This window comes from Aplosporella prunicola, assembly GCF_010093885.1.
Source record: "Aplosporella prunicola CBS 121167 unplaced genomic scaffold K452scaffold_35, whole genome shotgun sequence".
Taxonomy (NCBI): domain Eukaryota; kingdom Fungi; phylum Ascomycota; class Dothideomycetes; order Botryosphaeriales; family Aplosporellaceae; genus Aplosporella; species Aplosporella prunicola.
The window spans coordinates 100,155-120,119 of NW_022983563.1; the positions used below are offsets into that span (position 1 = coordinate 100,155).

Below are 19,965 nucleotides of genomic sequence, written 5' to 3' on the forward strand. Positions count from 1 at the left end.
ACCCATTTCCGCCCTGTCTCGCCAGCCGCGCGAGTTCGTGCATGCGTGCGCGCGTTCGTGTCGTCTTGCCCGCCCATTAAAATCTCGTCCAACGCCGCAATGGAAAATAAAAAAAAGGGGGGGTATTTCGCCCATGGTGAAAGAAAGATTCAGAACCGAACCGAACCGGACCGAACGAGCCGGAAGCAAAGAACGTGAGAACGACGGCAGCAGGAGGAGGAAGAAGAAGAAGAAGAAGAAGAAGAAGAAGAAGAAGAAGAGTGAGAAAAAGAGAGAGCAAGAGAGAGTTAGATAGACACAGAGAGCAAAAGGTCAGGCAAGCGACACGTCAAAGAGCGAATCGCGCCGTTCGAGCGCCTGCTGAGAAGGCAGCGCTGGCAACAACGGTAGCGCCGGCGCATCCAGCGAACCCTCCCACTGCTCCAGCACGTCGCCCTCCCCGCCCCTCAAGCGCACGCCGCCGACCCTGAGGAATCTCGCTCTCGTTGTCGGCCGCCGCGCGCGGATGAGGGGGACGCGATTGCCCATGGGCGTCGGGCGAGCCGCCACCGCAACGTCGCCGCCGTACACGCTCGTTCTCTTTCGCGCATCTTCTTCGTTTTCGTCCGCAACTCCTAACACCAAATCAATCATCAACACTCGTTCGCCCCACCAATGTGTTAGTCGATCTTGGCGGCTGCGAGTTTACCAGCCGGATTGTTTAGCACGTTGCTGAAGCGCATGTTGGTGCGCTTGTATTTGCTGTGCTTGCGCAGCCGCTTGCGCGCCACCATGACTGGGACTGATGATTTGGTGACGAGGTAGTTGCTGAAGGAGCCGAGGAGGACACTGGGAAATGTTAGCCTTGGGACTTGGGGCGAGGCGACAAGTATAACTGAGATGTCAATAGATATCCGGGAAACATACCCCTTCAATGCGCTTCTGCCCCTTGATCCGAGAATGACGAGTGTGGGGTCCAGGAAATCAGTCTACAAAGCCAGACGTCAGCAACAATCCCATGCATCTGTAAAGTTCAATCACTCACCACTTCCGTAATCATGTGCTTCGGACTCTTGCAGTGAAACACCTCAATCACGGCCCTAACCTGCAACTTCGTCTTGCGCAGCAGGCTCACGATGCGCTCGCTCACCTCCTCTGCCGCATGCCACCGCTGTCTCTCCGCCTTCTGCATGCTCGAAAAGTCCGGCTTCTCCGCCGACTGCGTCAGTTCCAAAATGTCCCCCGATTGCATGCTCTTCTGCAGAGGCGACGGGCCTATGCTGCGCTGCCGGGACTTGGACTTGGACCTTCCGTCGTCGACGATCATGCGTTGGTCATTGGAGAGAGTCCTGACCAGCTTGGCAGTGTCGCGCATCATCTTGGCACCTTCACCGATGCCAACACCACCGTTCCCGCCTCCACTCATCTCACCGCCGGTTCCTACCTCTTCGTCCACGGCGTAGACGGCAAGGAGCGTGTCGCCGTCGCGGAGGACGGTACCAATGGTCCATTCGAGCGCATAGGCCGCTTCTTCGGAAAGATCGGTGGCGACGAGGTACATGCGCTGACGGCGCAAGCCGTGCTCCGCTTCGCGTTGCATCTCGGCGTAGTTGCCGCGGATGATCTGGCGGATGCAGCGATGAGCTTCTGGGGTGGAGGTTATGGGGGACATGGTGAGCGCCATGCGTTGGGCGCGCTTGATCTCAGAAATATCGGCTTCTGTGTCGGAAGTCACCGGAGTGGAAACACCAGAAGCGCCGCCTTGATCGAAACTGGTGGTGGGATGCACACCCTTTTTCTTGTTCTGCGCCATTTTCTCGCCGTTGGGGCCGGTGACTGTCACGGTTGGCTCAAGCAGCGAGCGGACCTTGTAATCTGCAGACAAACGCTTACCTGTGACGGTCAGGTTAGCACCGGTGAAGTCAGACCTCGTCACTCACGATCGTCTTCTGTAGCCGCAAGTAAGCTCTTTGGCAGTTTCTCACCGATGTCGCTGTCTGCTTGGGAGCCGCGTCGGCGCCTTCGGCCGCGCGAGCCCTCCTCGTCCCCAGAGCTAGCGTCCGACTCGAATTCTTCGTCGCTGCTCTCGAGGGCTTCCTCGTCGTCGTCGTCGTCGGCGTAGTAGTCCTTCTCTAGGCGGACGCCACCACCTGGCGCAGAGGTCTCTCCCTTTGTCGGATCCGAGCCCTTCCTCCTTGGTAAATTAGCCAGGCTGCCACCGGAACGCAAAAGAGCCGCATCGGACAATCTTCTGTAGGCGTTGTTGAGGTCGATTGATTTTCCAGATTCTGTGACATACTTTCGCGGGTCTGACATCAAGTTGAGCGTGTTGCTGTTGAGTCTGCTTCCTCCGGGGGATACGGATCGGGCGGCCAGGCGGGCTGAGGGCGATTGCGACTTGGACATGCCTAGAGCGTCTGCGGTTGAGTTATGCCGTCCTGGAAGAGCACCGCCGTAGACGCTGGACATCGCACCTTTTTTCTTCTTCTTTCCGCCCTGGGTGACGCGTTTGGGGAGGGCGTGAGCTTCGATGGAGGGCAGCATGTCAAACTGATAGGAGCTCTCGATGTCGCGACCGCGCGGGCTAGCAGCTCTCCTGGCGTTTTGTTCTTCCATCTTCTTCTGCTCCGAAGGCAGGATGAACTTTGCCGTATGCTTGTCGCCAATGTCGAGCAAGCTGCGCACAGGGGCGCCGCCGGGGCTGCTGGCGCGCGAGTTCGCGTCGCGACTCCGATTGATTCCGCTCAGAATGTCCATGACGGCCCTCCGCTCCTCCTCCATGGCCGATTCGAGAGACATGATCGCGTCGGGAAGGCGGGTTGTGGTATTCGGGGGGTCGTCGGGGCGTGGTGGGTGTATGTAGCTCGAGGGTGAGCGTCGTCGGGGTGTAGGCGACCAAGGGCGGGTTGCGGTCGAGAAGTTTGGGCAGCGGCGCGATGGCCGACAGGGATGTGAGCTCTGAAGGTGCGGGCGATGATGCCGTTCGTCGAGAGCCGCGAGCGGTCAGAGTCAGCAGCCGCGGGAAGGCCCGAATGTGGGGGAAAGATGGGTCCAAGGCGTCGGAAGGCTTGAGTCCAGACGAAGTTCTTTTCCACGTCGCAGTTCGACAGCGGGCTCCTGCACTGTTCGGTTGGCAGTAAGGCGGCGAAGAGAGAGATGATGGGCACGATGGGAAGACGAGGCGAGAGATCGTTGGGAGAAGGAGGAGGGTACGAGGTAGGCAGAGTACCTAAGCGGTTACCGGCACCGTGGGAACACGACGATATATCTCCATGTATCATCGCCAAGCTGTCTTCATGCACTGGCAACGAGCTTCGCCCTGAAACACTGCGCTCGACCTTGGCGCCAAGGCCCGCCCGCGTGGACGCGAGGGAGTTCCGTCGCTCTCCTCATCGGCCAGCGCGGTTGGCGGATGGCGGACTGCCCCGGTTTGCATGTGCTTCCTGCTGCTCGCGGCCACCCACGTCATCGCAGCTCAACTCTATCGAACCTCCGCTCGTTCTGCTCCGTCTCTGCTCCGTACGTGCAGATGCCTCCGCCCAACCCCACATCGACTCCCCCGCATCTTGCCCCAGCTTTACACTTGCCGAGCGTGGGGCCAGCCGCCGGTATCGCTCAAGAGGTATGAGGTCAATTGCCGTCTGGTTAAATGCGAGTCACCAGAGCGGCGAGACAATGACGGGTATAAAACGCGGCTGTGGTCGCTGACGGTAGGTGCGAGCTTTCGTTAAGCTTCAGTCATGAGTCTCTTCGTCTTTCTGGGCTATAGCACTGTCGCGCTCGCGCAACAAGTCTACATACCCGCTCAAGGGCCCGTGTCCAGGCCTCAGTGTAATGCGGAGAGCAGCTATGCACACGCCACTCCTACCTATACCTTCGGAGAATTTTCCTTCACCCAGACAGAGACTGTGCGGACCGCTACCCCTCTCCCGTCTCCGACAACTACTGCCACCTACGCGCTTCCTTATGAGTCGCTGAGCCATCTTGTTTCCTCTATGACCACGACAACATGGGGCAACTGGGACCCCAATGCCACTGTAAAGGCCACCGACACCGCTGATCCTTATGGGAATGCTGCCTGGTCTGCCATCTGGGAGCGAGCGAACCTCCCAAACTTCACCTACAGAGGTCTCTACAGTTCCACGGTCTCCCCGACGCCTGTTCCCACTAGCGAGCTGGTTTATCCACCTCCAGACTACTTTGGCCCTCAAGACTGCTACTATTTCCCTGAAGACTTCATGTTCGGCGTGGCAGGCTCGGCCTCTCAGATCGAAGGAGCCATCGCGGACGAAGGGCGGACTCCAGTCTTGATGGAAACCTTCAGCTCGGGTGCACGCGACTATGTCGCAAACGAGAACTATTACCTGTACAAGCAAGACATTGAGCGTCTGGCTTCCATAGGTGTCAAGTACTACTCGTTTTCCATACCGTGGACACGCATCATGCCCTTTGTTTTTGAGGGGACGCCGATCAACAAACACGGCATTGACCACTACGACGATCTGATCAACTTTGTCCTGGAAAAAGGCATGGTGCCAACAGTCACTCTTCTCCACTTTGACACTCCCCTTCAATTTTACGGAAACATGAGTGAAGCGGGCGGTAAAGGTTTGATCGGCAACACCGACGGGGCCTACGGAAATGAGACCTTTGAGGACGCGTTCGTCAACTATGGCAAGATCGTCATGACGCATTACGCCGACAGGGTACCCGTGTGGTTCACGTTCAACGAGCCCATCCTGTACTCCAGCAACGGCAAGAGCATCAACGGAGTCGTCAAGGCTCACGCCCGGCTGTATCATTTTTATCACGACGTTATCAACGGCACCGGCAAGGTAGGTTTGAAGTTCAACGACAACTTTGGCGTGCCGCAAGACCCGCAAGATGCTTCACATGTGGAGGCGGCGAATCATTTCAACTCGTTCCAGATAGGCACGTTTGCCAACCCGATCAATCTGGGCATCGATTACCCTGAGTCCTTCAAGCAGACGATCCCGGACTACGTACCATTGACCGCGGAGGATCTGGCCTACATCAACGGAACAGCTGGTACATGGCACTCACTCTGAACCGCTCTGCAACCAGACACCCCACCACTGACACAACGCAGACTTCGTAGGCCTCGACCCATACACCGCGACAGTCATCACGCCTCCCCCCAACGGCATCGCCGCCTGCGCAGCCAACACCTCAGATCCGCTCTTCCCGTACTGCGTGCAGCAGCTCACAAACACGACGACCGGCTGGGCGATTGGCTACCGCAGCCAGTCGTACGCGTACATCACGCCGACGTACCTGCGCACCTACCTGAACTGGGTGTGGAACACGTTCCGCTCGCCAGTGCTGATCACCGAGTTCGGGTTCCCGGTCTTCGACGAGGCGCAGCGCGAGCTGCCGGACCAGCTGTTCGACTCGCCGCGCAGCGCGTACTACCAGAGCTTTATGAGCGAGGTGCTGAAGAGCATTTGGGAGGATGGCGTGCATGTGCTTGGGGCGTTTGCTTGGTGAGTAAGGCACTGTGTGTGTGTTGGGGGGGTGAAGGGTGATGGCTTTGCTGACGTCAATTGACTGACTCTTACTCTATCTAGGTCTTTTGCCGATAACTGGGAGTTCGGCGACTATGACTCGCATTTTGGCATCCAGACGGTGAATCGCACGACGCAGCAGCGCCGGTACAAGAAGAGCTTTTTTGACTTGGTGGATTTTGTGCAGGCGCGGACGGCCCCGGGTCGGGGGTGAGTGGGGCTGTGGGAAGCGGTTGTTGTGGCGGGCGTCTTTGTTGGAGGAGATGAAATGGAAAGGGAGTTTATGTAGCGTAACCCCGCTATAAATGTAATTCATGATTAATGTCATTGCCTTTTTTTTTTTCCTTTTTCGGATTGCTCGGCTGTTGAGGACGATGTCGATGTTGTTGAGTGAGTCATGTTGTACATACAGTAGGTTGAGCCGCATTAAGTAAGCGGGGCATCTAGAGTATGTTGGACATCTACCCCACCTTCCGAACCTACATATATATATGACATTGACAGCCCCGCGCTGTTGCATGCTCCTAATAACCTACTACCTTAACAAGCTCGCTCTCAAATTGTTTCCAAACCTTTAATCTATCATTATTTCCACACAACAACAACCCCCCTCCACAACACCCCCACCCACCCTCACCATGGCCTCCACAAACCTCCAAGCCCACTACCCCTGGACAACCACAACCCCCTACACCCAAACCAAACCCCTCCTCGTCTCAGCCCCCATGCACACGCTCGCCTCCCCCGCCCTCGCCCTCGCCGTCTCCGCCGCCGCTGGCATCGGCTTCATCGGCCCCGCGACCTCGCCCGCTGCGTGTGTTGCTAGACTCGAGGACGCGGAGGCGCGGCTGGCTACGGACGCCGCTTACGCAGACATCCGACCCGACGCCCGCGCGCAGTATAAGCTCCCCCTAGGCATGGGCTTCCTGCTCTGGGACACAGACCTCGGCTCCGCAGAACAGGCCGTCACCCGCTTCCGCCCCGCAGCAGCATGGCTCTTCGCGCCTCGCGGGGAAGCCGAAGGCGCGGACCCTATCGCAGAGCTGCGGCGCTGGTCCCGCGCCCTCCGCGCCGCGGCGCCGGGGATCCGCGTCTGGGTGCAGGTCGGGACGGTCAGGGAAGCTACTGCGCTGGCGTCTGCGACCGTGCCGGCAGAGGAGCGGCCGGACGTGCTCGTCCTACAGGGCACGGAGGCGGGCGGGCACGGAAGGGCTGTCGACGGCGCGCCGCTGAGCGTGCTTTTGCCTGAGGCGGGCGACGCGGTACGCGCGTCTGGCACGGGCGTTGCCGTCGCTGCGGCGGGCGGGGTCGCCGATGGCCGTGGCGTGCTGGCCGCGCTGGCGCTGGGCGCGCAGGCGGTCGTGATGGGAACGGCGTTCCTGGCCTCGCGCGAAGCGGACGTGCCAGAGGGGTACCGGGCGGCGGTTCTTACGGCGCGCGAGGGCGGGACCGGCACGGTGCGCACGCTGCTGTATAACCACTTGCGGGGTGTGTATGGCTGGCCGGCGGCGTATAGTCCACGGGTCTTGGTCAATCGCAGCTGGGTCGAGGCTGAGCGCGAGGGGGTGGAGTTTGAGGAGGTCAAGCGCAGGCATGATGAGTTGAGGGCGAAGGGGGGAGCGGACTCGGAGGAGGCGTGGGGGAGGGAGGGGCGGTTGGGCGTTTATGCTGGGATGGGGGTGGGGCTGGTGGGGGAGGTTAGGGGCGCGGGCGAGATTGTGGTGGCTGTAAGGGAGGAGGCGAGGACGTTGGCGAGGGGGTTGGTGGAGGAATTGGCGTAGTGTGGCGGGGTTAGGGAGGTGGGTGGCTTGTTTGTAGATTGGGCTTTGGGGTTTGCTTGCAAAATTTTTGAGTATACGGCTTGTACTGTACATAGGGCTTGTAGTAGCGAAGGTGTTTGTTTTGAGAAAGTTTGTACGGTGTCGAGCAACCTAAGCAGCCTCTTAGCTATGCACACAATGCTAGAGATAGGCCCTAATCTAAGTTGGTTTGAGTCGATATGGACGTCTGGCTTATAGCATACCCGGAAAAAGTCAGGTATACATAATCACATTCCCAAAAGACGAAGCATTAACATCTATTAAGACACGAAGAGCTTACCTCTCTATCCAACAATCCCTGAACAGAGAAACCGCTTGACATAGATGCTTGCATAGAACAACAATCCCAGCCACACAAATACAAGCCACGCCCTACAGCCCTGGACTACACTACTAAGCGCTCCGGTAGATCGTAATTAGTAAGAGCTGAGAGCTCGTTCAGCGGCTTGCGAGGAGGGAAGATTTACTTCCTAAGGGACCTGCTAGATGATGGGACACTATACGCAGGAATAGTTGTCCTGGTGGGTATATTTTTCGCTTGCGGGTTTTGTTTGGAGTGATAAATTGGTTTTAATAGTGAGTGAGGGTTTGTTCTACGGTGTTAGGTTCTGAGAATTAAGACTAGGGTATGGTTAGAAGGAGCGGTAGGAGCTTAGTTGACGCCTTGTTAGAAGTATTATATCACGGGACATTGAACCACGCATAAAAGCATCTTGTATGTTTACAGTGCAAGCGTGGACTCGCTGGACTTTTTCAATTACGAAATCTTGACGACTTGCAGTTACCTGATTAAGTGAAGAATAATATATATTCTACTTATATCTTATGCATAGACTGTGCGCGATATGCGGAGGCATGGCTTCGGCTTTGTTGGTCCGTTTTTTATTTGCGTGTAGAAGTGTTTTTCTGTCGGAAATAGAAGGGGTGGGTAAATTTATCTTTGGGCGCTTTGTATACAATATGTTACGTAGGGTGGTTAAAATACCTGTATAGGGCGGCCAGATTATCCGGAGTATAAAGCTAAGCATTAAAGAAATGTTTCAGCAGGTTACACGTTCGATGATAGCGTTAACAGTAGTACTGAACGCGGTGGCGCCAATTCTACGCAGCGGTGCGAGGGAGTGGTGGATGTTTTCATTTATCTACGTACGAGCCCTACACGAGGCTGTGCTACAGTAGCGTTTGTCTCTTATCTCAACAAATAAGAGGGGAAAGAGAGTTTTATAGGCTGATCTCACTGGCGAATGAATGATTCACTTTTGGTGTAACAGTACTTTAGGCAGCAGGAAGTTGGGCAGCAATCGATGCGGGGTCGAGGGCATCTTATACTACCATATCCCCCCAGTGTCTTCGTTGTTCTCCATCACAAACTTCTGAACCTACAACCGTCAACCATCCGGACAGTTTTAGTTCAATTTATACTTTGCTATCGTCATGTCCTCTGAACACACGTCCTCCTACAATACCCCTCCTACGAGCCAAGAAAACTCTTCCACCTCGACTGAGTCCGACGGCAACACTTTGTGCGATCTCTGCTTGCAGGCCCTGACACTCGATGATTTACGTGCCGGAGGATCCGTACAGTCAAGTTCCGATGGAGCAGCAACCGCTCTTGATTTTTCCGGCTTTGCAACTAATGAGTGGAGTTTATGGTTTGGGTTGGGTGGCCTTTGTGGGACCTACATGGAAGTACCGAATCCCCAGCATGGGGACAAAGATGAACATGGGTGGAAATGGGGCACTCGATATTGTTTCGCAGACATGGGACCTGAACGCATTGCTACGCTTCCATTTCTGTCCGAACTTTCAAGTGCCGCTTCCAACGCATGTCCGTTTTGTCATAGACTTAACGTGATATTCTATAATTCTTATAGAGAAAAAACTTGGTGGCAAAATTCGGATCTACACCTCTGTTTCCGAATCCGATACATATGGAGAGGATATCGACGTTCCAGACAAGGAGAGCCAACGTATTCTCTCGAATGCCTAGATACTATCGTCCGCCATCCTGGGTGTGCCAAGGACACTGTAGACGTGTTTAAATTCACCATTGGAGCTTGGCCAGGTAGCAATCATAAGTGCACTGTCTTTGGCTTCCGCTGATTTCTCTACAGGACGATGCCGAGATTGGCTGAACATCCGAAGATATCCATTGGATACCACAGGAGTAGTATCGGAGCGTAATATCACGTTAATGAACAAATGGATTGATGACTGCGCTGCGAATCATGACCGTTGCAAGACTAGAGACAGGCGATCCACGGTCTTGCCCACACGCTTATTGGATATCGACACTGGCACAGATGTTAACCACTTGAGACTTGTCGACAATACTGAAGCTCTCTCACGGAATATGCTAGGTGGGAAGTTAAAATACGCTACGCTGAGCTACTGTTGGGGATCCTCGGTATCTCTGAAGACGACATCAGCATCGCTGGCTACACACAAAGAACGGATTTCTGTGCATGCTATGCCAAATGTCTTCCAGGACGCAATGTTCGTCGTCCGAAAGCTTGGAATCAGATATCTTTGGATCGATGCATTATGCATCGTCCAAGATAATCCAGCTGACTGGGAGCAAGAGTCAACAAAGATGAGCGACATTTTTTATAATTCGTTTATCACGGCTTGCGCAGCTGCAAGCACCGGAAGCGATGAGTCTTTTCTTCAGAGGCCGACAAAACCTTCTTTTACTGTTCCCTTTCGGTCCATTCTAAAGCCTGATATCTCTGGGGAATACTCAATTTTCCTAGACCCCAGACCAATAATGCGAATAGAAGCAGACCTTGACTTCCGTAGTTCCAGATGGAACAGTCGCGCATGGGTATGGCAGGAGCAGACAATGGCCACTAGATCGCTCATATTTGGAAAGTATATGGTACAGATGCGATGTCAAGCATGCATCCAGACAGAAGACGGAGACCATCTGTGGCCAGAGGAAAATCTCGATAGTGACCTACTGGATAACCAGCATTGGAATTATGCAGTATGGGACTATTCAGCGAGGGATATAACTTTTGCTAGCGACAAGTTGCGCGCTATAGCCGGTGTAGCGAGGTTCATCAGCAAAGCAAAGGAAAATGCCGGTCGCAATACAGAGTACCTTGCCGGAATCTGGCTAAACGACAGTTTTTTCGACGAGCTGTGTTGGGCTATTGAGAAGCCAAAAGCCTCATATAAGGAGATGATGGCAGGCTTTGTGGACGAAAACAATTATTGCGCCCCGTCTTGGAGCTGGGCCTCAAGAAGAGACGCCGTAAGCAAAATAGCTCCCAGTGGTTACAGGAAAGAAGTCCGGCTGGTCTGTTACCGTCTTTCCCCAGCCGTGTCTGACCCAATGGTTGCGGTCAAACCAGGATCAAGCATTACGCTCCGAGGTAAGTTGAAGCCAGACCCATCAACTCCATTAGATGGCGCTATAATTGGGCCTATGGAGGAACAGTGGAAACACAAGGACTTTAGTGGGGCTGTCTGTTTTATGGACTGGGAGGAAGACATCTCTGATTCCGAAGAATATGAAATTGAGTACAAGTTCCATTATCTTCCCGCGCTCATAGATGAGGATTGGAGAGCAATCTTTGGCCTTATTTTACTGCCTGTACAAGATACGCAAGAGATCCTTTACCGCCGGGTCGGATTTTTTCACAATAGTGGTAACTACTCGTGGTTAAAAGATTATCCGGAATCGGAATTTATTATTATTTAAACTTTATTATTAGAAGGGTTTACTTTATATCAGATAGTTTGCGCCTTTTGTTGATTATATGAATTCTAGGTGGCTTTTATGTACATATGCAAAGGTATGCGCTCAGCCGATGGAATACGGCTGGTGACGGGAAGAATGCCATCGGTTTAAAAGCAGTCAGTTACGCTTCCGGTGAAGGGATAGCGATATAGATTTTTTATATATGATGGACTGTGTGTACATTTGTACTGTTGGAAAATGATATATTTAAAGGAAATGTACATACGGACATATTAAAGGAAAGTAAAGGAAAGATGCAGACTACACTGGTAGATCAGTCATTCTACACAGCAGTGGCTGCGTATGCTGGCTCTTAATTCTTATGCAAGCTCGCCCGCTCACATAAAACTCCAGCACTCAATGACAGAAATGAACATAACCGCCAAACCTATCCACAGAAAAACACCCACCTCCCACCTTTCCAGCCGCACTTCACCACATCGAGCCATAGTCCGAACAACCTCAACCATACCCCTCTTCTCTAGCTACATCATCTCTTCCCATCTCGCCTCCATACCCATTCCACAAGCATCACCCTCACAACCACTACCACGTCAAGTCCCATCAGCCTTTATTCCCCCCGACACCCTTTTTATTTGCGAGAACTATTCTTCTTCCTCAACCCCCCCGCACTAATCTTGTCCCTAAACGCCTTCACACTCGCGAAAAGTATACTCGACAAATACCACAACGTGCGTCGGCCGCGTCCATGCACACGCGTCGGCGCCCGCGTCAGCGCCCGCGCTAGCAGCTGCTCCCGGAAACGCATGCGCTTCAACTGTACGCTGGGGTCGTTTGGCCACATGGCCCACTGCTTCAGCAGCCGCGATAGAAGCTTACGCATTGCGCGGGCCGTGGGGTGTATACGTGGGGAATTATTGGTTGGGGAATTATCGCGTGGAATTGCTGCGGGGAGTGCCTCGCCGCTGAGCAACGCGTCAAGGCGTTGTTGCCAGCGAGGCTCGGTGGAGTACGGTACGGTATTTGTGCTGTCTGCTTGAGGTTCAGGCTGTTGAGGTGGCGGTGTTGTCTGAGGCTTGGAGGAAGGTGGAGTTTTGGCGGTGCTAGCGGTGGCGTGCGCTATGGAATCTAGCTTTCGGGGCCGTGATGCTGCTGCCTTGCGTACGGAGTGAGGCGAAAGTAACTCCCGATGTGCAAGCTTCGTTTGATGTGGAAGCTTTGTTTGATGTGGAGGTACCTTTTGAGGTGGAAATGCCTCTCGAGGTGAAATTGCCCCTGGGGTTTCATACCAATAGCATAATTTTTCGGACACATACCTTCTGATGCGTGCAGCTTTATATGTTCTTCGAATTTCAGGTGACATCCGGGACTCCGGCGCCCTCGACGATCGTGAAGACTGTTGCAACTGAGAGGCTTCGGGCGATGAAGAGGCCAATGGAACGCTTGATGTTCTCACTGACTGGGAGCCTTCAACAGATTGACGAACATGTGAAGTCTGAGTGACCGGAGAGGGACCAGATTTCGGAGGAGTCGGAGCCTTTGAGGACACAATTGTTCCTGAGAGAGGCGCATTCTGCTTCACTGGAGAACCAGAAAACAAAACTGAAGTGTATTCCGAGCCTGTCCCCAACTGCAGCGTCGACCTCATGTCCTCCGGCTCCGGTCGTGGCAATCCCGGCCAAAATTGATCGCGGAATTTGGTCGATACGATAGACATCGGCGTCTCGTTGGGCCCATACGTTTCGATAATTAATTTCCGTTTGGATATATTGTACCACATCTTGCCATTGCCAGATGGCGCACGCTTCATGATGTCTAGTGTCGTCCGCAGCAGGCCGGTAAACTGTCGCAGTGGGCGATGATGCTTTTCTTCCCATTCTGGGTAATGTTGCTTGGCGTTGCGGATGTAGGTATTGCTGATGACGCCGGGGTCTGTTCCTGGGGAGCCGAAGATGCAATTAGGAATGCGCGAGAGCCAGAGCCGTGCCTCATGCTGGAAGATATACTCTTTATTCATGTTCATCTTGATTTCGGCTAATTTAGAGGCGTCGTATTTGTGACCATATGCATACAGGCGGGCTGTATTAACCTTCAGCTCATTCTCCTCTCCTTCTTTCTCTATCAGCGTAGGAGCGCGACCGATGAGCTTAGAAATTGTCCCGCCCGACGGCTTTTCCCTGGGCATCTCTAAGTATGCGTCCTGTTGGCTCTGGACTATGCAATTCAGGTCACCCAGGGTGTACTGCACAGCACGCATGTGGTTTGTGTCCTTGAGTTCTGGCATTCTCGTCGTCCATTCATCTTCAAATGCCATGCCGTACCAAGTTTTCAGGTCTGCGCCGGGGTAATGATAAAAATCATTAATTTTTTGTGGATGGATGTAGGTGTTAAGTAACAGCGTGTTACCAACCAGAGAAAGATCAATGTTCAAACTCTTTTCCAGCTCTACACCTGCGGCGCATAGGAAGAGCTTTATAAGTATGGAACTTTTTGCGATGATGTCGGTATCTGTAAGGTTGAACGAGGGACGCTCGACGCCGAGGGCGTGGAAAAACGCCGAGTTTACGCCCACCATGTCAACCCTCCTCCTGCGATTTGTTTCGGCAGAAGGTTTTCGTAGTTTATAAGGTTTGGACCGCGGCGTCCATATTGGGGGGCTGCCTGTGATGTTGTGAGTAACTGATAATTGGATGGTCGCTGACAGACAGTCGGCCCTACCTGGCACATAGGTTGATTTGCCGTCTTTCGATGTGTTCCAAGAGCATAGCGTGTTGAGATCGCTGTCAGCGCTGACAACCGGGTGGCCACAATACTCGATTGATTCACTCGTAGGGTCCAATTCTGCCAATATGGTACGGGTACGATTGTTTCTCCAAAATTGGGACCGAGCCTTTCTCATGTATCGTAGCTGAGCCATGAACGAGGCCTCTTGGATGGATCGTGCGTGCGGGGTGGACAGTGCGGCTAGTGCGGAGAAGGAGGGCCATTAATTGCCGACCGGTCGAGGCGTGGGCAATGGGACACGACGGCATGGAAGATCACCGGTGGCGGTAGTGTGGGATGATTCCATGGGCCAAAGGAGATGTAGAATTGGAAGAGGATGGGGGGAGTTTCTGTGGGAAGCTCATTATTCGAATCCTGGGCCCTTTTCACCATCACGTGAAGGGATTGGCCAGTCGGCTGAAAGGTCGCCGGGTGCCGGCAAGAATGGAACCTTGCATCTTTTGAGCTGCTGTGCCGCGTTTCAAGTTGGTTGTGGAAGGTTGTGGCATGATCCGGGCTAGACCTTGTCCTTAGGCACGCGGGTCGGGCCGGGGGGTTGATGCGGGGATCGCCTTTCAGGTAGATTTCCACCTACATAGCCTTCGCCTCCACACACAACTTGCCTCAACAACAACAACAACAACCAGCACCATCGCCGCAATGGAACTACATCTCGCGCCTTACGGCGCGTCCATGGCCATCGGTGAGTCTGATCAGCCCGACAATTTGAGCTGATCGCATACTGACCACTACGATTCGCAGGCCAAGGGTACGTTTCGCTATCGTCGCTGTAGTCCTCCCACGTCTGACGTTCAGCCTCGCAGATACAACTCCTACACGCAAGAGACACGCCTCCGAAATGCCGTAGTCGTTGCAAAAGAACCCCCTGCCCAGGGGAATCTGTCCGACCACCATGTGCACCGATGGCTCAACCACGACCCGGAGACCACGACCGATAGCTATTCCATCATGACGCCTCCGACCGAACAGCCGAATATGAGCGACTGCTATGGGAATATTGATACAAACTTGCAAGAGAATGAGAGCACCGCTGGCCTGACATATGCGCCCTCTCAGCGAGGCTTTGCCAACGAGGGTGGCGACCAGGACTCAGAGCTGGTGAGTGGCGCTGCAGTGTCACTGGTGTTACTTCAAAGCGGACATTTCCGCTGACTTCTCCCCAGGTAACTTCTTACACCTCTCGGTTCGTGCATGAACTGCGGTAAGTGCAGGATAAAGACGCCGGTCTGAAACAAGCAGCTCCAGCTGACCGGAACCCTCCACGTACAGGGAGATTGCTGCAGATCTAAACATCACGGGCGCTGCTGCGATAAGATCTGGTTCTATTCGCCATCCATTATACCCACCATTCGTCGATCTCGATCAGTTCCAAGCAGCCGATGCCAATTACTTCGTCCACGTCAAATCCACTAAGCCGTCAACTCCACCCAAAGGTCCATTTGTCTTCGTGAATCATATCCGTGTTGATGACAAAAACTTCGTAAGAGTTTATGGCGACTGCTTTATCTCCGGTAAAGTCAAAACAAGCCAAACCAGTTTGGTCTCTCCTTACTGACCCATTTAACTAGGATTCCTTGAAGGCACTGAATATAAAATGCTGGTCAGTGTGACTTCACTAAGCAATGACAAGAGGGACGCCGTTCGTGCAGCGTAAGCCTATTCTTAAAAGTCCAAGGAATTTTGAGGCTTATCATATCACTACAGGGCAAGACTCGTAATTGGAAAGCAAACTGTCAAAGATGAGGAAGATGAAAACACACGTGCTGCATGGCAGATACTATCCGAGCACGCGACTGTCTCAATTCGAGGGAATTGGTCCGACAATGAACATACTTATAGTCCTCAAGGTCAATTTACGCAAAACGATATTTTGCTGAAAACAGCAATGAGACCTCCGGCAGCCACAGGACCCCCGAGGAGACTCTACGCCATTCTCACAAAATATGAGACATTGGACAGTTTCCACTTCCACAAGCCAACATACAAGCCAATTCCATACGAAATTGCCATGGACTATACCTACACGCTCCTGGACGCGTATGCGAGTTACAAGAACATATACCAGAAGCTTTCAGCCGAGGTACGGGAAGTCCAGGCGGGCACAAAGATATATGAGCAGCATGGCATGGAAACTACAGAGTCAACGGCTCTCGCACGGATAGATGATGAGCGCATGTTTGCTCCTAGTATCACAGGGGTCGAACTGGCTCGACAGGCATGCCGTGTTCAGATGAGCAAAATCCGCAAAGATGTTGATGCGATTGCTAAAAACCCGATGCTCGCCATGGACGAGAATGTTGCCGTGTACCAGAGCCCTGCGGTCTTTAGCAGTCGTCTTCCAAAGGCCCAGAGCTTGCATAGTACACTCAGAACGGAGAAAATTCAGCCTCGTCGGAGAGTTGATATCGGAGAAACAAAATCTTTAAGAGAAACGTCCGCCGACGCCCAATCCTTAATGTGTGGAATCTGGGATACTCGCGAGGTCCACGACTGGACGGCCCCCGTACCTCGTACATCTTCGGTTGTGCCTTTTGAGCCAGATCCCAGTCAGCCCATCCCAGCCATCATGCTCGGTATGAAACACATCGATACTTGTTATCATGAAGGAAATATGCGTTTCCATGCAAGTGCGGAATCTGTCACGTTTAGAGAGTTTACCATAAGCGTTGACCAGTGGGCTGGATCTAGGTTTTATGGGTAATTAATTCTCTCGTCTGAGACTGATGAACAATGGCTAACGGTCATTGTAGGGGAGAGGTTTCGTGGCTCGGTGTGCCTTCAAAATACTCGAGCTTTGAGACCGGCAAGATCGAATCCCGGGTAATAGGAGCGCGGCAGGTCAAGTTCTCCCGACCTTTTGCGAAGCCTCCAAGCGTGCTGGTGTGGATTAATGGCCTGGATATTAAGGAAACTGGGGGTTTCCAGGTAAGAGCTAGAGCCACGGGTGTCACAACGGAGAGTTTCTCTGTCTCCGTCGACTGTGGGGGCAAATCAAATCTCCGATGGATGTGCCTTTCGTGGCTCGCTTTCTCTGAAGAATCAGGTTGCGTCATGGGTACCTACGGCTTCGAAGGTAACAACCAACAGAAGGAGGTAAAAGGATCGTGCAGCTTTCCAAAGGGAAAGTTTTCGAAGCCGCCTGTGGTTATCGATGCTCTCTGTCGCTTCCATGTTCCAAGCCACATAAACCCTCGCCTTGCTTGCGGTACCTGGGACGTCACTGAAGAAGGCTTCAACTGGTGCACGTCTTCATGGGGTGATAGTAGGGTTCTTGCTGCGACTTTGCAGTGGATAGCAATTCCATCGGAGTAAGCAGGTTTGGGATATTCTGGCAAATCTTTGAACCCTGTACTACTATTATAGCTAGGATAGATCAACGAAGGAATCACTGGTATAAGTCTCAGGACTTGATGCCATTCGCGTCAGTAAAGCCGGTGAAAACATCAGGATCAATTTTCAATTCCATTCACATGCGGAAGAGCAAGACGGGACTCCAATTAGACTTTAGTTTAGCTCTTTTCTCGCACCAAACCGCAAATCCCCCACATGATCACCCCTATCCCAAAAAGATGCCGCTCCCGCTCCTGCGGATCTGATTGGTCGCCACACGCCACCGCCACTCACGGCGCCACAGCTCACGCTACGTCACGACCTCTCAAGCCGCACTTAAATCGTCACCACCAACCACATCAAGGTGTCTGTCTGATAGTCAAACACCACAATACCACGGCAACAACAAGCACAATGTCTCTAGCGCAAGAATTCTCGTCCTGGCGCACCCCGGAAGCCAAGCCAATGGACCCGGTCCCCGAAATCGGCTCTACGGCGCCATCGACAGACAAGCTGGGGATTCCCGGTGCGGACGGCCGGTCAACAGTCGTGACGTTCCTGCGGCATTGCGGGTGCCCATGTAAGTGCTTTGCTGCTGCCCTCGTGCGCGCACACCACATACACGTGACACAGCTAACGCGCCTCCACAGTCGCAGAAAAGACGTTTCTCTCCATGCGCGCGACCGCCGCCTCGCACCCCTCGATCCGCTTCGTCGCCGTCTCGCACAGCGACGCCGCCGCCACAGACAAATGGCTCGGCGCGCTCGGGGGGCCGGGCACGGGCGACGCCGCTGTAACCGTCCTGTCCGACCCTGACCGCACCCTCTTCGCCCGCTGGGGCCTTGGCGTCTCGTCGTTCTGGCATGTCCTTTCTCCGTGGGCCCTCTGGGCTGTGTATCGTCTGGGCGCGGACGAGGGGATTTGGAATCGACCTACTGAGAGCGGGAATCGCTGGCAGACGGCCGGGAGCTTTGCTGTTGATGCGCGGGGGAAGGTGGTTTGGGGCCGCCCGGCGGCGAGCGCGAGCGAGGTTGTCGAGTTTGGTGATGCGGTGGCTGCGTTGGAACGGGTGGGGAGTGGTGAAGAGGGGGGCAGGATTAGGGCGAATTTGTAGGATGGGGTGGGCTGGTTGATGTATTCTTTGGGAGTCTTTGGTGTTTGGAGGGGGGGTCGGTGAAGTCGGGGCTGTTTGCTTGTGAACTTTGTTCTTGTTTTTGAGGAATCTGTGGGCTATTATCTATGCACATACTTGGATTATTATTATGTATACATTTTGCGCTACTTCTCAATTGACACGAACTTATCCAGATATTGATTCTCGTTTTGGAGTCGAATTGATTTGCTATAAATACACAGAGGATGGCGCAATCCTTACCTCTCCAGACAGAGAACTTCTGCTTTCGATAGCGAGGAAGCTACCAGGGTCCTGGGATATGCGACCAGACTACACCTGCTGGGAGTCCTTGGACTGTACATGTCTTTGATATTCGCAGTTTGCGTATCAGTCTTTTTCCTTTCAATTGCACGTAGCGTGTTTGTTGGTAATCAGCATCATGAACGCTCGGAGTTACACTGCCTCATTTTAATTTTGAGCTGGTGATACGTCTTGTTGAGATGACAATCGGTAATACCTTTGGATCGGGATGACAAATGTCATCATGCATCGATGGGGAAGAGTATGTGATGGCTGTAGATATATGAAAAATTTAATTTACTTCAGAAGATAGCAGTTATGGTTTGCGGACACCCCTTCGGTTCCATTGCGTGTGATATCGAAATTTGATGTCGCGGCGTTGATCAGAACAAAGACGTCGAATATTTTCAACAGCTTTTATACTACCTCGCTTTATTTTCCTCAACAAACTTAAACCACCTGCGCCACAGCTGTTCGCAAACAACCGATCACTCTGCCATCACATCGCCAGCCGATCCGCAAGGCTAAACCCTTCACTATCAATCAAATAAAACTGCACCATAGTCTTCCCATGGGAATTGATGCCCAAACAACAGCGTCTAGTCGAGAACCCAGAACGTCATTCTGATGATCTCTATACTCGACAATCCGGCACCCTTCCCACGTGCTGTCTATCGTAATATCTGTCACCGCGTGAGCGATCAAACCCTCACTCACATCCAATGACGGAGTACCGTGAAACGCTCTCAACCGTCTCTCACCTATCACGTGTATCCAAAGGATACCATTCCGCGAAGCCGGCGACTCGGAGCCTGATCGTCCAGTCGGCGGGAACCACGGAGCCCGCGCGACAGGCCCTGATTGGCTGGCTTCGCTAAATGGTATCCTTCGGATATGGGTGAGCGACATTAAACGGTCTCCGACGAAGTGGTCTGGGAGCGGAAATCCTGCATACTAGAAAACATATAGGGTTGATCGCGGCGCCGCTGGATCTGCGCGCTAATTGACTTGTACAATACACCAAGCCGACTTCCGCCGCGCCGGAGCATGCACCGGCGGATAGCCATAACTTCACTGATATACTACAGGGAAAATAGGCAGTAGATGGGCCCTTGCTTTTCAGTGGGGCATTCGGCGTCTATCAGATGCTAATAAAGGAAACTCGTGCGTCGAGTATACAAAAAGAGAGAAAGTGGTATAAGCAAATCAAACCAACAAGAAGAAGACGTATCGAGACACCATAACCCAGAAAAAAAAGTGCTGGGGCAGGACCGCTCCCCTCCGCGAGACAGCCCTGCCAATCCGTATGTTCCGGGCGCTGCGCGCGCGCGCCCTGGCGCCCACTTACTCGCCCAGCGCAGCGCAGCCACCAGCGCATCACCCGTGCGAGAGCTCGCAGCAACAGCA

The 19,965-nt window shown here is 53.4% G+C and overlaps 7 protein-coding genes across 7 annotated transcripts; 5 read left to right on the forward strand and 2 right to left on the reverse strand.

The window, feature by feature from the left end:
- Positions 1 to 659: 659 nt before the first annotated feature.
- On the reverse strand, positions 660 to 2,778 carry K452DRAFT_236614 (uncharacterized protein; the record flags this gene model as incomplete). The annotated part of the gene is made up of 4 exons (XM_033537522.1): positions 660 to 828; positions 907 to 968; positions 1,025 to 1,872; positions 1,920 to 2,778. The coding sequence occupies 4 exons, from the start codon at positions 2,776 to 2,778 to the stop codon at positions 660 to 662; spliced, it is 1,938 nt and encodes a 645-aa protein (XP_033392744.1).
- Positions 2,779 to 3,303: 525 nt separating this feature from the next.
- K452DRAFT_353708 (glycoside hydrolase family 1 protein) lies at positions 3,304 to 5,854 on the forward strand. Its single transcript, XM_033545841.1, has 4 exons — positions 3,304 to 3,601; positions 3,749 to 5,028; positions 5,090 to 5,483; positions 5,568 to 5,854. Exons 1-4 carry the CDS (start codon positions 3,414 to 3,416, stop codon positions 5,716 to 5,718), a joined length of 2,013 nt encoding a protein of 670 aa, XP_033392745.1. The 5' UTR covers positions 3,304 to 3,413; the 3' UTR covers positions 5,719 to 5,854.
- On the forward strand, positions 5,837 to 7,453 carry K452DRAFT_279202 (uncharacterized protein). The gene has a single exon (XM_033539406.1). It carries the CDS (start codon positions 6,143 to 6,145, stop codon positions 7,283 to 7,285), a length of 1,143 nt encoding a protein of 380 aa, XP_033392746.1. The 5' UTR covers positions 5,837 to 6,142; the 3' UTR covers positions 7,286 to 7,453.
- Positions 7,454 to 9,094: 1,641 nt separating this feature from the next.
- K452DRAFT_207686 (uncharacterized protein) lies at positions 9,095 to 10,715 on the forward strand (the record flags this gene model as incomplete). Its single annotated transcript, XM_033536127.1, has 2 exons — positions 9,095 to 9,389; positions 9,439 to 10,715. Coding segments are annotated over 2 exons (1,572 nt in total), but the record flags the coding sequence as incomplete, so codon positions are not given.
- Positions 10,716 to 12,382: 1,667 nt separating this feature from the next.
- On the reverse strand, positions 12,383 to 14,221 carry K452DRAFT_322066 (uncharacterized protein; the record flags this gene model as incomplete). The annotated part of the gene is made up of 3 exons (XM_033544461.1): positions 13,749 to 14,221; positions 12,546 to 13,691; positions 12,383 to 12,489 (listed from the first exon to the last, which is right to left on the reverse strand). Exons 1-3 carry the CDS (start codon positions 13,945 to 13,947, stop codon positions 12,383 to 12,385), a joined length of 1,452 nt encoding a protein of 483 aa, XP_033392748.1. The 5' UTR covers positions 13,948 to 14,221.
- A 232-nt stretch (positions 14,222 to 14,453) lies between these two features.
- On the forward strand, positions 14,454 to 17,126 carry K452DRAFT_302311 (uncharacterized protein; the record flags this gene model as incomplete). The annotated part of the gene is made up of 8 exons (XM_033542575.1): positions 14,454 to 14,496; positions 14,556 to 14,562; positions 14,618 to 14,912; positions 14,978 to 15,015; positions 15,084 to 15,325; positions 15,383 to 15,464; positions 15,519 to 16,511; positions 16,565 to 17,126. 8 exons carry the CDS (start codon positions 14,454 to 14,456, stop codon positions 17,124 to 17,126), a joined length of 2,262 nt encoding a protein of 753 aa, XP_033392749.1.
- Positions 17,127 to 17,558: 432 nt separating this feature from the next.
- K452DRAFT_236552 (uncharacterized protein) lies at positions 17,559 to 18,258 on the forward strand (the record flags this gene model as incomplete). Its single annotated transcript, XM_033537516.1, has 2 exons — positions 17,559 to 17,724; positions 17,795 to 18,258. The coding sequence occupies 2 exons, from the start codon at positions 17,559 to 17,561 to the stop codon at positions 18,256 to 18,258; spliced, it is 630 nt and encodes a 209-aa protein (XP_033392750.1).
- Between the last annotated feature and the right edge of the window lie 1,707 nt (positions 18,259 to 19,965).